Source organism: Scyliorhinus torazame, chromosome 19 (genome assembly GCF_047496885.1).
Source record: "Scyliorhinus torazame isolate Kashiwa2021f chromosome 19, sScyTor2.1, whole genome shotgun sequence".
NCBI classification, from domain to species: Eukaryota; Metazoa; Chordata; class Chondrichthyes; order Carcharhiniformes; family Scyliorhinidae; genus Scyliorhinus; species Scyliorhinus torazame.
The window spans coordinates 50939983-50957413 of record NC_092725.1 but is presented as its reverse complement, the minus strand read 5'-3'; the positions used below and the strand labels follow the sequence as shown (position 1 = coordinate 50957413).

Here is a 17431-nt window from a genome sequence, read left to right as displayed (position 1 = left end):
GGAGAAACATTTTCTATCAGCGGGTTGAGAGTCTCTGGAATTCTCTTTCCCAGACAGTGGTGGAGACAGGAATTGAATATTTTAAAGGCCGCATTTGACAGGTTCTGACTCACAAGGGAGTCAAATAGTACTGTGGGCTGGCAGGAAAGTGGAATTGAGGCGATTGAATATATTGAATGGAGGAGCAGGCAAGAGGGACCAAATGGCCCATTCCTACTCCTAATTCACCAGGTTGTACCTGTGTATTTGTGGCTCGCAGTCAGAGCTGATGCAGACATTTGTATCATGTTGTGGTGGGTCTAAGGTAGCTGAGCCTGAAGGTTACTTCTGAATTCCGAGTGGGAATAGCTGAGAGGTTTCACTGTTATGAAAGGGCAGGTTCATGTATCAATCACTCAGTTCTGCCATAAAGTTTTGGGTAGAGGGGGGAAGGGTGTGCAGGTAGTGTAAACCAACTCGCCGTTCAGCCCAACAAGCAATTGACCTGCTCACATCATGTGAGCACAATTAGCGCCAAAAAATAAAATCTGTAAACAAGAGCATACTTAAGGGCCATGCCTCAACAACCTAAGCCTTACACTCACGTTGATAACCACAGTAATTTCTGACTCCACCAAAATGGCACCAGCAACTCCGCCCATGATTGTTGCGGGGTACACGATTCAACTGCATGTGCCCTCACCTTCATAGCTGAGGAACAAGCGTCTGGGGAAAGCTGCGATTTGCGGTTTGTGCCCATTTTTATTTTTTACTATGATCTCATGGGATGTGGGTGTCGCTGGCTGGTCCAGCATTTTGTTGCCCATCCCTAATTGCCCTTGAACTGAGTAGCTTGTTCAACCATTTCTGAAGGCATTTAAGAGTCAACCATATTGCTCTGTGTCTGGAGTCACATGTAGGCCAGACCTGGTAAGGACAGCAGATGGGTTTTTTATGATAATGGTTTTTTTGTAAGGGCCACGAAGAATCCAGCACGAGTTTTAAGGATACAAAGTAATAACATTTATTTACTATAACATATATACATAACAGTAGCAGTAACTTCCCTTGCTACATACTCCTTCCTCCTGGTTCCTGAACTGGCCAGCTTATTTATACTAGGAGTTTACTAGTGGTTTCTCCGCCCCCCTCATTGGGGAAGCTCATACTCCCACAGGATTGTGGGATAGTCATTAGTCCCCAGCCAATGGTAAGTAGGCAGGTTATAACAGGTTTCTTGGTCATCATTGGACTTTTAATTACAGATTTGTATTGAATTCAAATTTAACCATCTGCTGTGGTGGGATTCGAACCCGGGTCCCCAGAGCATTATCCTGGGCATCTGGATTACTAGTCCATTGACAATAATACCACACCACCACCACCTCAAAATTCAATTGCAAACTGAGATTTGCATTCACATAGCGCTCTTTACGATGGCTGGATGTCTGAAAGCGTTTCACCGCTATGAAGTCCTTTTGTTTTGAAGTGTAGTTACTGTATGTAATGTAGGAAAGGGTGTTTCATTTGGAATTTAGGGGCCCTGTAAGCCTGGTGCAAGCATTAGATTCTTCAATGAGATGATTCCAAGAGGTGAAAAGGTGAATTCCTTCTGACACCAAAGTAAAATAAATCCTCTGGAAAAGTCAGTTGGGTTTCCACAGTGCCTCATGGAAGCTAAAGGAATGAGACGGGAAAAGTGGGAGTTAAAATAGACGCAACATGGAAATTAATACTGACTTGCTTGTTGGCTGCAAGTTGGACTGAAACCAAGCTTGTCCGTGTCATATTCCAATTCCGCAGCCTCAGTGGTAGGCCCGTTATTTTAAATCAGGAAACAGTCTGGATGGAGGCTGCTTCTATTTCTAAAATTTGGAGTTCATGGAATAAAAGAGACAGTGGCAACATGGATACAAAATGGACTCAGTGACAGGAAACACGAGAGCCGTGGTTCATAGATATTTCCGCCCCGCCCACCGCAAGTACGCCCTGGGCGGGATGCGGACAATGGAGAAGTCCATTGACCACGGGCGGGATTCTTCGGCCGCCGGGCGGATGCGGCTGTAGAATCCCGCCCATAGAATCCCTACAATGCAGAAGGAGGCCATTCAACCCATTGAATCTGCACCGACCCTTTGAAAGAGCACTCCACCTAAGCTCCCTCCCCTGCCCTATCCCAGTGACCCCTTAACCTAACTGACACATGGGTTGTTTTTCAGATTGGAGGAACGTCTGCAGTGGAGTTCTCCAGAGGTCAATGTTGGAGTCCTTTTCCTTTCCTGCCATCTATTAATGACCTAATGTACAGGGCACAATTTGCAAATTTGTGAATGATATGAAACTTGGGAAGCATTCAAACTGTCAGGAGGATAGTGCAGATCTTCAAAACGACATAGACAAGTTGATGGAATGGGTGGAAACATTCAATGTCGAGAAGCGCAAAGTGATTCAGTTTGATAGGAGGAACACAGCAAGACAACATAAAATGAAGGGTGCCATTCAAAAAGGGGACAAGTGCCATCTTTATCCTGTCACTCTCCATCTATTTCCTTGCGACTTCTAGCATGGGTTGTTGGCTGATGTTTGGCAGTAGAGATCCTGGGTACAGTTCCTCGCCATTGCTCAAGGAGACCAAAACCGTCGGCAGTCTAGCTGCCAGCACCAAACAATCCGCCAAATGGGAATCTGTCGAAAGTGGGTTCTTCTTGGTTTGACTAGCTCAATGAGTCACCCAAGGAACTCAATCCAGCAATGAGGACAGTGCTGGCAATGGACATGGCCCCACTATATTTGCTGGCTTGCTGGAGTGAAAAAATGGGTGTCATTTTTGTCACCTTTGTCCCAAACTTTGAGTCCTAATGTCTGAGTGATGAGGCAAAGGGGTGGTAGAGGAGGAAAGAAAAGGAAGCAAATTCTGCTCTCCCCACTTGCTCATGGGATGTCCTGCACCATGTGCCTAGAGATCTGCGGTTTGAGGATTCAGTTCAGTCACATGAAGACCCTCAGCAGAAACCCATGACGTTGAGTAGGCATCATCCTTGAATCGAAGGACGGCCATGACACCGACTCAATAGGCTTCTACAGAAATAAGGCAACAACAAACTTTGAAGGAAGGGTGCACTATCAGATATAAACCTGACGGCATCTGTAAGCTCTCCCAGCGCAATCAGCACTGCCTCTCACACAGCTCCAGTGTCTGAAACGTTACGGCCCAGCATGATTTATCCATTAAACATTGCAGCTTTTCAATGATAACGCTGAGGCTTTTCTGGGCGTGAGTTACGAGGCGGCTGCAATGTAAATTTTTCACTTTCATGATAACAAGGCCACAGAGGCCATGAATTTTGCAACGGAGAAATTGCAAGGCCTGCAAAGAAAAATAACACACCCACAGGAAAGCTTAATCTGCGGCTTCGCAAAGAAGCAGGAGGAAGACTTTCAGCCCAGTGGCTGCTGCACATTTTGTAAGCTTGTGCATTGTTTGCATATGTTTAACCATGCCAAGGCACGAGGTGGTGGTGGGGGGGGGGGGGGGGGGGGGGGGGTGAACAGAGTGGCAGGGCAGAACTCTCCAACCTCCCATAATTAAACATGCTCACTAAAATTTTACTAACATTTTACAATGCAATTGACCTCCAGGGATTTTGATAAACAATCGAGACAATTACATTGAAAAATACTTAATTGACTGTCACATGCTCGGAGGTCAGTTAGGCACTATATAACTGCAATGGGTGGGATTTTCCAGCCCTGCCTGCCAATGGGATCTTCCAGTTTTGCCGAAGGTGAATTCACCCCACCCGCAACAGTCGTGCCTGCGAGATTGCGGCCAGGACCCATTTAGAACTGATCTACACAAACCTGGACCAGTCATAATGGCACCTTGGGGGGTGGGGGTGCATCTCACAGGGCATTAGAGACAGGCATGGTGCCAGGCTGCCACTGCCTGGAGTCATGCCCCGGGGGCCTTGCCAATTGGAGGAGGGATGAGGTGAGCTTCCCAGAGACCTCGACAAGGTTGGGGGTGAGGAGGGGAGGGGGTGAGGCGGGGAGGGGGGCAGTGAAGGGGGGGTCAATAAAGCGGGGGGGAGCCTGAAGGACTGGGGAAAAGATCAGGATTACTGTTCAAAAAGGCGCCCTAATCTGCGAACAACCCTTGCTGCTGGCAAGATCAGCTTGATGGCAGGAAATCGTTCTAAGTTCAGCCTTGGCGTGGAGAAACTCCCTTAAACCCCCAAAAATGGCAAAAGTGCCGTTAAATAACAGGGTGATTCTCAGTGCTGCAGTCATCGAGAAACACCCTGCCAAAAACGGACTGAAACTTTTGCCTCCTGAGTCGCGCCCATAGCATCTCCTCCAATGGCTCCTGGTATAAAAACTGGTTTAGAAAAAGTACAACTAGGAATTTACTTCAAACGCAACCCTTTGTTCAAAACTCGTAAAAGCCAAACATAGCCGTGGCTCGCTGATAATGCTCTCTTCTTTGAGTCAATGAGTCAAGGGTTTGAGGCCCACTCCAGGGGTTTGAATATATAAGTCAGGTTTATACTTCAGTGCTGCACTGAAGGAATGTTGGATTGCTGGAGATGCTGTTTTACCGATAAGGACTTGTGCCCTCTCCCAAGGCAACATTCATAAGAAAGCAGTGGGGATCTCCCTGATATTCTGATCAATATTCATCATTAATCAGCATCACTAAAACAGATGATCTGCTCATGTTACCACTTGTGGGAGCTTGCTGTGCACAGAGTGGGCTGTTGTGTTTCACCCACTGCAAGAGTACGTCATGTGAAGAACCTTCGGATGCCTGAGTGTGAAGAAAGGCACTTTATTAATGTAATTTAGTTTTCACTTTCTAAAAGAGCTGGTATATGTTGTTCACACTTGGAATGGATATCCAATTAGGACAATGGAAACTATAACCTTGGCATTAAGCATCAAAAAAAGGTGTAGTGGAGGAATATAAGATTTCCTTGGATGGATGAGCATAGATTGACTACCTGGCCTTACTTATCTATATATGTATTTATCGTGTGATGTTGCAAGGGGCTGAGGATTGTGATATCGGGGGGGCTAAGGGGAAGATGCGTTTGGTGGTGGCATCATGCTGGAGTTGGAGGAACTGTTAGAAGATGATCCTTTGAATGTGTACGCTGGTGGGGCAAAAAGTGAGGGAGAGGAAGGCGTATCTTCCCCTCACTCCTCCTGTCAGCATTCCGGAGGGACCATTCCCTCTGGCATACCGTGGTCCCCTCACCATCACCCCATTACCTCACTCCCTTCCCATGCAATCACAGAAGGTGCCCCTTTACCTCCTCCCTGCTCACCATCCAAGGGTCTAAACATTCTTTGCAGGTGAGGCAGCGCTTCACGTGCACCTCCTTCAATCTGATTTATTGCATTCGCAGCTGCCAATGTGGTCTACTCTACATTGGGGTAGCTAAACGCGGGCTGGGTGACCATTTTGCAGAACACCTTTGGTCCATCCACAAGCAGGGCCCAGACCTTCCTGTCATTTGCCATTTCAACTCACCGCCCTGCTCTCATGTCCACGTGTCTGTCCTTGGCCTGCTGCAATGTTCCAGTGAAGCCCAGCACATACTGGAGGAACAGCACCTCATCTTCCAATTAGGCACGTTAAAGCCTTTTTAAGTCAGGAGTCCAAAACAAACACAGTTCTCCAGATGTGGTCTCACCACAACTGTACTGAGCTTCCCTACTTTTATATCTTTGCAATAAATAACAACATTTCATTTGCCTTCCTAATTACTTGTTTGTACCCGTATACTAACCTTTTGTGATTCATGTACCAGGACACCCAGATCCCTCTGTAGCTCTGGGTTCCAAGCTTGGCTTGGGGATGGAGAAAATCAGCTGGTGTTACCACTTACCATTGCTAGAATTGGATTTTGCGTGAGAACGTGATTGATACTTTCCATGCTTAATTATCTGGTTGGCATTCACTATCTCTGTTTGCTTTCTTATTTCAACAAGGCAACCAGCACATTAGTCAGCAGGTGAAGATAGACAAGAGCGGTACAATGACAGGCTTGGGACGCAAGGACCTGCTCCTACGAAACATATACCGAAGCAAATTATTGAAAATAGAGCATTGTGCATACACACCGGTGAAATAGAACAGACTTTACGAGTGTCACAACATCACGGCTTGCATTGTATCCTGCGCACACAATGGCAATGTGGATTGTCTGCAAAATTAAACAAAAAACAATTACATTTTCACATGGTCAACAGGAATCTTTTCCCCAATTTTCTTCTCTCGGGAAGGAACCCTTGCTGGTTTATGGTATTCAGGCAGTGAGCATTGTTAGGCAATTCAGCCATATTGGCACTTTATTAATGTAATTTAGTTTTCACTTTCTAAAAGAGCTGGTATATGTTGTTCACACTTGGAATGGATATCCAATTAGGACAATGGAAACTATAACCTTGGCATTAAGCATCAAAAAAAGGTGTAGTGGAGGAATATAAGATTTCCTTGGATGGATGAGCATAGATTGACTCCCCATAATAGCAAAGCCTCAACCAAATGTCCACACTCGGCACTTTCTATTTCCACTTCTCTCGCTGGGGAGCAACGAGGAACTGGAAACTTTCGCTAAGCCCTGGAGCCAACTGTACTTTCCCAACAACTGCACCGGCCGAGGACAATGGGACATTCTCCTCTGTATGGCTTCGTACAACATCAGGTGGTATCTGTGCTGCAAATCACATGGATAGAATGTCAACATCATTGTCCGCTTGGACTATGATCTGGACATTTAAAAATCAGAACAAGACTTGAGCACAACGTGAAATAGAGTCCAGAATAACTCAGCGTTAACCTTGTTTCGACTGAGTGAAAATGAGAACTAACTCTCTCCCTCTCTCTCTGATCAGTGCAAGTTTCATGAATTCTCTCTTTCTCAGTAAACTTTCTATCAAAAGACAAAATTCTTGATTAAAGGCCGCTCTTTAGTAATGCTGCAGCACTGTGTCGTGGAAGGTTGGGACGCATATCTATACCCCAACAAATTCTACGGGCCTGACCTTAACTCTGTGTAGATGAATGGGTTTGTGTAACATGAAGTCTTGCCACCAACTTTCAACTATTCTATTATCCAAGTCAACCATTTTCTCCTCCTATAAGACAATCCTGAGAACTGGTCACCTGGCTTAATATTCGCTCCAACGGATTGTTAGTAAGACTGAAGCCATTGCCTTTGGCCCCTGCCACAAGCTCCATTCCCTGCCACTGTTTCCATCCCGCTAAAAAATCTGAGGCTGGGCTCAACATTTTGCAATCTTGGTGTTGCACTTGCCCCTGGAATAAGGTTCTGACCACATATCGGCTCCATCGACATAAATGCCGAATTTCATTTGCACAGCGTCATCCCATTCTACCCTCTATCAGAGGCCCTATGCTGCAGTGAGAGGGTGCCACCCGATGGGCCAGAGGCTCCGATTAGTAATGTGGTCAAACAGGTTGATTATCAGCTCGCAAATCCTTCCAATAGGCCTGATGGCAGGTGGAAAAAGCAGGAAGTTTCCAGTCAGCCACACTGCAGAAGGATTGGCAAACCACTGCAGTATCTTGCCAAGAATGATCATGGACCAATCCAATGGCAGATCACGGTCACCAATTCCCTCTTTGGATGCAGTGCCTGGAGGAGGAGGACCCTTCATAAAGTTGCGGCCAGGGCAAACACTGGGCGCGATTGACAGGCCAAGTCTTTTGCTGGGGATCTGGGGTGCCCTGCCTGTTTGTGGTGTGGTGGGGTCAGGGGAGGAGGGGGCTCGGCGACCCCTCAACAGGTGAGTTGGGGTACTGCGGGGGCCCAGGGTCCTGTCTGGGGGTCGATATCGGAGTGCCATTTGAAAATGGCACCCCGGTCTCTTCCTGTACCAAGGAGCTCCGCTCCCAGTGCAGGATATGCGGCTAAATGCGACCTCGGAGGGACATTCCCCTCTGGGTGCTGAAAAAAACCAGTGCCATTCGATAGCAGGGTCTCACCGGGAACGATCCCTCGATTCCCGCCCAGAACGGACTCGACTTTTTTTTTAGTTAAATTGTGTCCTGTTTCATGCTTCTGAACTTGCACCAAGTTCTGTTCACCCTTCACCGCTGTGCTCGCAGACCTACACTGGATCCCAATCTTGCATCCTACAGTAACCTGTGGTCAAGTGTCCTAATATCTTTCTTGTGTCGGTTCAACCTTGCGCGCTAACACTGCTGTGACATGCCTGGAGGTGATTTACTAAATTAAAGGCACTGTGTAAATCAAATTAGTTATTGTTGGAGTTTAAGTGGCTCGGTGCCAAATTTTAATCTGAAAAAAGAAATGCAGAAAATACAGGCTTATCTCATCAGCTCTGGCAGCATCTGTGAGAGAGAAACAGTTAATGTTTTGAGTCTGTATGACTTATTCAGAGTTGAAGAGGGATAGAAATGCCTTGGATTATATGGGAGGGGGATGCAGGAGGGGTGGAGGTGAATAGAAGTCTGGAAGCACAGTGGTTAGCACAGTTGCTTCACAGGGCCAGGGTCCCCGGTTCGATTCCCAGCTTGGGTCTGTGCGGAGTCTGCATGTTCTCCCCGTGTCTGCGTGGGTTTCCTCCGGGTGCTCCGGTTTCCTCCCACAGTCCAAAGATGTGCAGGTTAGGTGGATTGGCCGTGATAAATTGCCCTTAGTGTCCAAAAAATGTTAGTTGAGGTTACGGGGATAGGGTGGAGGGGTGTGGGATAGGGTGGAGTGGTGGGCTTGGGTTGGGTGCTCTTTCCAAGGGCTGGTGCAGACCCGATAGGCCAAATGGCCTTCTTCTGCACTGTAAATTCTATGATTCTATGATAGGTCGGAGCTAAGGAGTGATTGAAAAAGATGTCATGGACACACGAAAGGAGTGTTGATGGTATCATTAAGGACTAAAGAAGTTCTTATCGTGGCATAAAGGTAGGAGAGCAGAATGTGTTAATAGAAGAACGAAGGTCAGTGTTCTGTGGAAGCGAAACTGAAAAACAAGTGCCAGGTGGCCCTGTGGGGGGAGAGATGATGGGGAGATGCCGGCATTGGACTGGGGTGAGCACAGTAAGAAGTCTTAAAACACCAGGTTAATGTCCAACAGGTTTGCTTGGAGTCACCATCTTTCGGACCGCAGCTCCTTCATCAGGTGGGTGGGGGAGAGAGGTTATATTGGGACAAATCAAGGAAACAAAAAAGGGATCAAGATGGAGGGAAAATTTCAGCCTGAAATCGTTGCACTCAATGTTGAGTGCAGAAGACTGTCCAGTTCGGACGAGGAGGTGCTGCTCCACCAGTATTTGCATTGGGCTTCACTGGACCATTTCTGCAGGCCTAGGATGGACATGTGGGAATGAGAACAAGGTGCTGAGTTAAAATGACAAGCAGCAGGAAGGTTGGGGTCAGGCTTGCGGGCTGAGCGAAGATGTATCGCAAAGCCATCACCCAGTCTGCGTTTAGTCTACCAATGTAGAGGAGACCCCATTGGGAGCAGCGAATACAACAGACCGAATTGAAGGCGCTGCAAGTGAAACGCTGCCTCACCGGGAAAGTGGGTTCAGGGCCTTCACACTACTACATCCATCGCAGTCCTGTCCCTCTTCAGCTCTGAAGAACAGTCACACGGACTTGGGATGTTAACTCTCCCCCTCTCTCCACAAATGCTACTGGATGTATCCAGAATTTTCTTCTTCATTCAAGATTTCAAGGATCTGCAGTATTTCACTTTCATTTGTGCCACATTTTATCTGTTGTCTTCCACTAATTCAGCCAGTTATTCTGCACCAACCCAGTGTCAGTTATCTTCCACGAACACAGCCATTGCTAGTTATCCTCTGCTTGGCAGAAGTGCTGGCACCTAAAGGGAGCTGCAGAAACTGTTCAGAAAGCTCATTGAGCTGCCATGGTACCTCCGTTCGCACACACTGTCACCAGCACTATCCCTCCTGCTCACTAATGTGTTTTTTCCCTGTAGTGTGCCAAAAACAGATTCTTCAATCTGTGTCACATGGGTTGGGGTGGTGGGGGGGATTTCTGTTACACTGTGTGCACTGTTGTGAAGTAACTTGAGTTCAGGTGGAAGATATCACTTTCCTTGCTCATCTTCAAAATAGAGTGCAGCAATTTGTGAAAAAGTAGGCCCGTTGTTTCATCTGCAGGTGAGCACGATAGCCAATGTATTGATCCTTTGAAGGACACTGGGTAATTTTATTGCACTTTTAAGCTTAAGCAAATCCGGCACAGGATTGGTTTCAACTGCGGACAAATGTTAAAAGCTTCTGAATCAATGCATCACATCCCAAGCGGCGTAACCATCAAGGAGCTTTATTCTAAGAAGTGAACAGGTTGTACATTGTTGAGTTGCATTGACATGAACGCAACAGGATCTAATTTCTGGGGCTAGTAGATGTTTAACAGCAGGCTGTGCGGTTACCTCCCTTTCCACCAAGAAAGGTCATTACGTTCTCTCAGGGGACTTGAGTAACCTGCTACACGTTGTCTAAACATTAGAATGGGTATCTTAAGAGTAATTCCCACCATAATGTCCACCAGAGGCTCAGTCAGAGACTACCAAAAGAAGTAGAAAGCTTTCAGACAATCCGGTTCAATACAATTTACATTGTGTTCGAGGCTAGTGCAGTATTGCAAGTTGCTGTTTGAATACCTCTGGCTTCTATTTTAAAAGGTAATTATAATTTTTTTTTTACATTTAGAGTTCTATTTCATGTAACTTGCTTTCATAATTGTTTTCTGTTTCTGTATAATTACATAGAACATAGATTGTCCAACCTGTGCAAAAATCTGAATGCTTGTCTTAGCCTGTATCAAGAATTGAACTACACCACCGTTTGCATTAAATATGAGATCATAGTAGAGATGCCTCATAGTTTTTCATGTATAAAAACCATTTTAGGGGCAATTGCTCTGTGGTATGTTACCAAACTCATGACATACATGAGGGCTTGGTTTACAGGAGATTTCGCTTGCTTATAGAAATTGCTTATTAGCTGTGTAGTAGATTATAAAAAAGCTTCGGAGAAAATGCAAAAGGCATCTCCCTCGAGCCAGTCCCACCTGTAATGGTATGTATAATCTCAGGAGAGTAAAGGGTTAAGATGTTCATGTATATCAACACTAGATGACAGTCCAAAGACGTGCAGGTAGGTGGATTGGCCATGATAAATTGCCCTTAGTGACCAAAAAGGTTAGATGGGGTATTGGGTTACGGGGAAAGTGAGGGCTTAAGTGGGTCGGTGCAGACTCGATGGGCCGAATGGCCTCCTCCTGCACTGTATGTTCTATGTTCTATCACTGAGTAGTCTTATAAAAGGCTATGTCTCTAAGCATTCTGGGAGAAGCTGTTGGCGAAGTTGATGTAGCAGGGTAGTGTGAGGTTAAGTTAGAGTGTAGGTTGTATTAGAGAGAGATAATGAATTACTGTAACATAGATTCAATACTAACATTTTGTTAGCTGTTGCTCAGTAGAGTGTGCAAACCATTTCAAGTAGTGTAAAATAAACTAGCTTTGGTTTAAACATATAGCTTTATGTTCTTTGCAAACACTACGACTTTGGCTATCTTGGCGAGCAATACATGGAACATAACACCACCTGCTCACACTTGTAATTGTGAAAGCATACAACGTTACATGTGGGGGGTGGGGGGCGAAGCAACTACAATTGACTGAAAAGACAGGATCTGCTGGAACTGCACAGCAGGTCAGTAATGTATCAGAAAGGGATAATACCAGGCAACATCTCAAGTAAAACTTATGAACCGACTGGGTTAAGCTGCTCAGTAGCTCAATTGGCAAAAGGTGGATAACTAGCAATGGACAAAGATGTCAATGGCCGCATCCCTGCGGACCCAGAGGTGCAAGAGGCTTTCCCCATGGACTCTACCAAGAGTCTTTGTGTGAATTTTACAAAACAATTAGGTAGGCCACACAACTGAGAGGATCCACAATTCAATTCCCAATTTGGAGGTCCCGACTGGTTGGCTGGAGCAGCCTCACAATTAGCCTCAGCGCCCCTGGGTGAGCAATGGTGGCAGAAATCGCCTTGCAATTAGCCTCAGCACACCTGGGTGAGCAAGGCATATAAAAGAAATCACGAGGGGGAAAGGAGGAAAGCGGATATTTCACAAGTAGGCTTTAATGAAGTTACTGTGAAAAGTCCCTATACTGTGCACATTGGGGAGTTACAAAACATGTCAGAATTTATTTCCTGTTGCATACTACTTTGGACAGTTTCCAAGGCAGAGACAGATGGACAAAGAAAGAGAGAGAGAGAGGGGGGGGGGGAGAAAATAGATGTGTAATTGGTTTATTGAAAAACCATGGTGGCTTTTGCCCAATTGGATGATGACACAACTGAAAGAAGCAATCATAATTTGTGAGATAGTTATGGATAATCATTAAAATTGAAATAAAAAACATTGTTATGCACTTTTAATGAGGGGAAAATGGAAAAAATGTTGAAGTAGGGAATCGACTCCATCTGCATCGTGAACCATTATGGTCCTGTCAAAAATATGAAATGTTACCGCCACGGGGAAAATTCAACGAGAGAGATTGGAGCCAAACATGGAAAGGATAGAAGTAGTGTTACCTCGCACTTTTCCACGGTGGGCCGTTTGCCACATTCCGAGCCGTTCCACGCCAACGCATGCACCACCTCATTGTCCCCTGTGCCTTCCTCCGTGGAATAGCTTTTAGAATGGTTCCTATGGCGATGGACCCGGGTCTGGGCGAGGCTGAGCTGCTTCCGAAGGGCCTGGTTTTCCTCTTCTACCTCACGCATTCGCACTTCCAGGGATTCCCGTTCTCTCTGATTGAACATGTACCGAGGGCTGTTTGCCGGGGCTTCGTAGGGAGACAGCGAGACTGGCTTCTCATCTGCAAATGAACAGACACCAATACGGTCACGGCAGTGAACACAAAGTCAACACACGCTCCTTTCTGACCGTCACCAGAGCTGGCCTGAGAACATCAGAAATAAAAATGGATTTTTTTTTCCTGAGTACAACCTATTTGCCTTAAATTGAGTTACTTGCCCTAAGGGATTCGGCAGTGGGTAGCAAAATGGGTTAGACATTCCATTTTAGATAAAGAATATGAGTTTTGAGTCCAGCCGAGATTAATGGGATAGAAATCTCTGCTGTTTCTCAGGGTTTGATGGAGAATGATATTGGTTTAGCCTTCACTTCTGGTCATGGAATCAGCGAATGATATAGCAAAGTCAGAGAGGCCTTTGGTCCATCATATCTGTTTGGTCGAGTGAGCCAATAGTTCTACTTCCCTCTCCTTTCCCCAGAGCCTGTAAATTATTTTTCTTCAGGTATTAATCCAATTCTTTTGGAAAAGCGACTAATAAATCTGCTCCCAAGGCAGTGCATTCCAGATCACCAGCCGTGAAGTAAAATATTTTTTTCTTCATGTCACCTCTGGTCTGATTCCTGATTGGAAGGTGTTGCTGGAACAATGTAAGTAAAGTCGCCATAGTTCCAGATGACCAAAAGCTGCTTTTCCCTTTGCGTGGGGAGAGCTGACTGGTGGTGGTTTAACCCGAGGGCCACCACACCTCAGGCGAGGGACAAGGTTGTGAACGTGGGGCCCTCATGAATAACCTCAGCCGGTACGGGAATTGAACCCATGCATCACCCTGCAGGTCTCACCCTGCATCATAAACCAGCTGTCCCGCCAGCTGGCTGGACGGCTGATTTGTGAAGTGGAGCGACGGCAACAGTGCGAGTTCAATTCCCGTACCGGTTGAGGCTGTTCAGTCCCAACCTCGTCCGAGGTGTGGTGACCTTCAGGTTAAATCACCACCAGCCGACGGTCCTCTGGGGCTGTGGCAACGTTTACGTTTGGAACAACGCATCTAAATATGGAAGCTGGAGACGATTGCATAGTATTAGTGTCACAAGACGAGTAACACAGGTGCCTAGGCTACCTGTAAGGGGGTGGTTGCTGTTTGGCTGCCACACAAGCATCATCCCAGTGGGTAATGAGTCTTTTTGCTTTCGAAATGGTGTACCATGGCCGTGCATCACAAGAATGGATGTGTTGACTGACTAATGGCTGGAGCATGGGAGCAGGCAGGACTTACCTCCAGGAATACATTTATTCATTGTTGGCAACCCCACTGCTTCACTAATGTCCTTTAGAGAAGGAAATCTGCCGTCCTTACCCAGTCTGGCCTACATGTGACTCCAGACCCACAGCAATGTGGGAGACTCTTATCTGCCATCTGAAATTGCCCAGCGAGACACACAGTTGCACCAAAAGGCTAAAGAAAAGTCAAAAAATGGCCTGTAGCGGTTCAAGGCTATGGCGCACCATCTTCTTATCAAGGGCAATTCGGGATGGGAACAAATGCTGGCCCAGCCAATAACACCCACCTCCCATGAAAGAATAACAAAAATCCCTCTTCATCAGTGAAAGATGAGAAAAATATCAGCGAAAATTGAATGCGGAGCAGACTTATCATAGAATTTACAGTGCAGAAGGAGGCCATTCGGCCCATTGAGTCTGCACCGGCTCCTGGAAAGAGCACCCTACCCAAGGTCCACACCTCCACCCTGTCCCCATAACCCAGTAAACCCACCCAACACTAAGGGCAATTTTGGACACGAAGGGCAATTTAGCTTGGCCAATCCACCTAACCTGCACATCTTTGGACTGTGGGAGGAAACCGGAGCACCCGGAGGAAACCCACGCACACACGGGGAGGATGTGCAGACTCCGCACAGACAGTGACCCAAGCCAGAATCGAACCTGGGACCCTGGAGCTGTGAAGCAATTGTGCTACCCACCATGCTACCGTGCTGCCCATAAGTAGGCCAAGTAGCCTAATTCTGCTCCTATGTCTTATGGTCTTATTTTACTGAGGAACTTATAAGAGGGCTCATTTGGGAGAAGGTCTGTTTCTATATAATTATGACTGATTGCAATAGCTATTAAAAGGTTTTAAGTAAATTCCATCAAGTAAATGTCAAAATAGAAGATAATTTATTCTATCCCTAAGTGCCAGGTTCCTTGTCCAACAATTACTGTCCACTTCAGTATAGGTGAAGGTGATAATAAACACATGGCGACGAACCTGACAGTAAAGGCCTTTTGAAATAGTCTAGCGAACCACTCAGGCATCATGCAAATATTTTACAAGTCATAAATAAAAAGAGAAGTCAGACAGACATATCAGCAATGACCCGGGCATCAAACAGGACACGACTAAGATCATTTCAACAGTGTCAACCCTGAGAGAGGCTCCTGATAAACATCTGAGATTGGTGTTCACGCTGTTGGAGCTGTCCCACAAGCTGGTCAAAAGTCAGACTCATATCCATCAGCCAGTATTTTATAATCCTTCAGAATTATGACTTGGACAAGTCTTGTCACAGCAATAGTGGAGACATGGCAGAGATACACAGTTGGATGACCTGGAACATCTCTGCACCTCATGACGTTCCGTGGTATCAGGTCAGAAATGGACATTGCTGCTGATTATCACCGACTGCTGCTTAGCAACAAATAAATTAGTATTTCTCCACTTTGAGCATGACTTGCAGGGTGCACAAAGGAAAGTAAAGGCACAGGATAAACTGTAGGTGGAGATTTCAGCGTAGGTGGAGGGTTCAGTGTGGGTGGAGGGTTCAGTGTGGGTGGAGGGTTCAGTGTGGGCGGAGGATTCAGTGTGGGCGGAGGGTTCAGTGTGAGTAGAGGATTCAGTGTGGGTGGAGGGTTCAGTGTGGGTGGAGGGTTCAGTGTGGGTGGAGGGTTCAGTGTGGGTGGAGGGTTCAGTGTGGGTGGAGGGTTCAGTGTGTGCGCAGGATTCAGTGTGGGTGGAGGGTTCAGTGTGGGTGGAGGATTCAGTGTGGGTGGAGGGTTCAGTGTGGGTGGTGGATTCAGTGTGGGTGGAGGGTTCAGTGTGGGTGGAGGATTCAGTGTGGGTGCAGGGTTCAGTGTGGGTGGATTCAGTGTGGGTGGAGAGTTCAGTGTGGGTGGAGGATTCAGTGTGGGTGCAGGGTTCAGTGTGGGTGGAGGATTCAGTGTGGGTGGAGGGTTCAGTGTGGGTGGATTCAGTGTGGGCTGAGGATTCAGCGTGAGTGGAGGATTCAGTGTGGGCGGAGGATTCAGTGTGAGTGGAGGATTCAGTGTGGGTGGAGGATTCAGTGTGGGCGGAGGATTCAGTGTGAGTGGAGAGTTCAGTGTGGGTGGATTCAGTGTGGGCTGAGGATTCAGCGTGAGTGGAGGATTCAGTGTGGGCGGAGGATTCAGTGTGAGTGGAGGATTCAGTGTGGGTGGAGGATTCAGTGTGGGCGGAGGATTCAGTGTGAGTGGAGGATTCAGTGTGGGTGGAGGGTTCAGTGTGGGTGGATTCAGTGTGGGTGGAGGATTCAGTGTGGGTGGAGGATTCAGTGTTGGTGGAGGGTTCAGTGTGGGTGGAGGGTTCAGTGTGGGTGGAGGGTTCAGTGTGGGTGGAGGGTTCAGTGTGGGGGGAGGGTTCAGTGTGGGGGGAGGGTTCAGTGTGGGTGGAGGGTTCAGTGTGGGCGGAGGGTTCAGTGTGGGTGGAGGGTTCAGTGTGGGTGGAGGGTTCAGTGTGGGTGGAGGGTTCAGTGTGGGCGGAGGATTCAGTGTGGGCGGAGGGTTCAGTGTGGGTAGAGGATTCAGTGTGGGTGGAGGGTTCAGTGTGGGTGGAGGGTTCAGTGTGGGTGGAGGGTTCAGTGTGGGTGGAGGGTTCAGTGTGGGTGGAGGGTTCAGTGTGGGTGGAGGGTTCAGTGTGTGCGCAGGATTCAGTGTGGGTGGAGGGTTCAGTGTGGGTGGAGGATTCAGTGTGGGTGGAGGGTTCAGTGTGGGTGGTGGATTCAGTGTGGGTGGAGGGTTCAGTGTGGGTGGAGGATTCAGTGTGGGTGCAGGGTTCAGTGTGGGTGGATTCAGTGTGGGTGGAGAGTTCAGTGTGGGTGGAGGATTCAGTGTGGGTGCAGGGTTCAGTGTGGGTGGAGGATTCAGTGTGGGTGGAGGGTTCAGTGTGGGTGGATTCAGTGTGGGCTGAGGATTCAGCGTGAGTGGAGGATTCAGTGTGGGCGGAGGATTCAGTGTGAGTGGAGGATTCAGTGTGGGTGGAGGATTCAGTGTGGGCGGAGGATTCAGTGTGAGTGGAGAGTTCAGTGTGGGTGGATTCAGTGTGGGCTGAGGATTCAGCGTGAGTGGAGGATTCAGTGTGGGCGGAGGATTCAGTGTGAGTGGAGGATTCAGTGTGGGTGGAGGATTCAGTGTGGGCGGAGGATTCAGTGTGGGTGGAGGATTCAGTGTGGGTGGAGGGTTCAGTGTGGGTGGATTCAGTGTGGGTGGAGGATTCAGTGTGGGTGGAGGGTTCAGTGTGGGTGGATTCAGTGTGGGTGGAGGATTCAGTGTGGGTGGAGGGTTCAGT

At 47.4% G+C, this 17431-nt stretch overlaps 1 protein-coding gene across 2 annotated transcripts in view; it reads right to left on the bottom strand.

Annotated features, from left to right (window-relative positions):
* large1 (LARGE xylosyl- and glucuronyltransferase 1) overlaps nt 1-17431 on the bottom strand; it is a 678219-nt gene that overhangs the window by 258317 nt on the left and 402471 nt on the right. For both annotated transcript variants that reach the window (XM_072484258.1, XM_072484259.1), the window contains exons 3-4: nt 12608-12894; nt 6106-6188 (exon numbers count right to left, since the gene is read on the bottom strand). In XM_072484258.1, coding sequence (XP_072340359.1) covers nt 6106-6188; nt 12608-12894 — 370 coding nt within the window. The remainder of the gene's footprint in view (nt 1-6105; nt 6189-12607; nt 12895-17431) is intronic.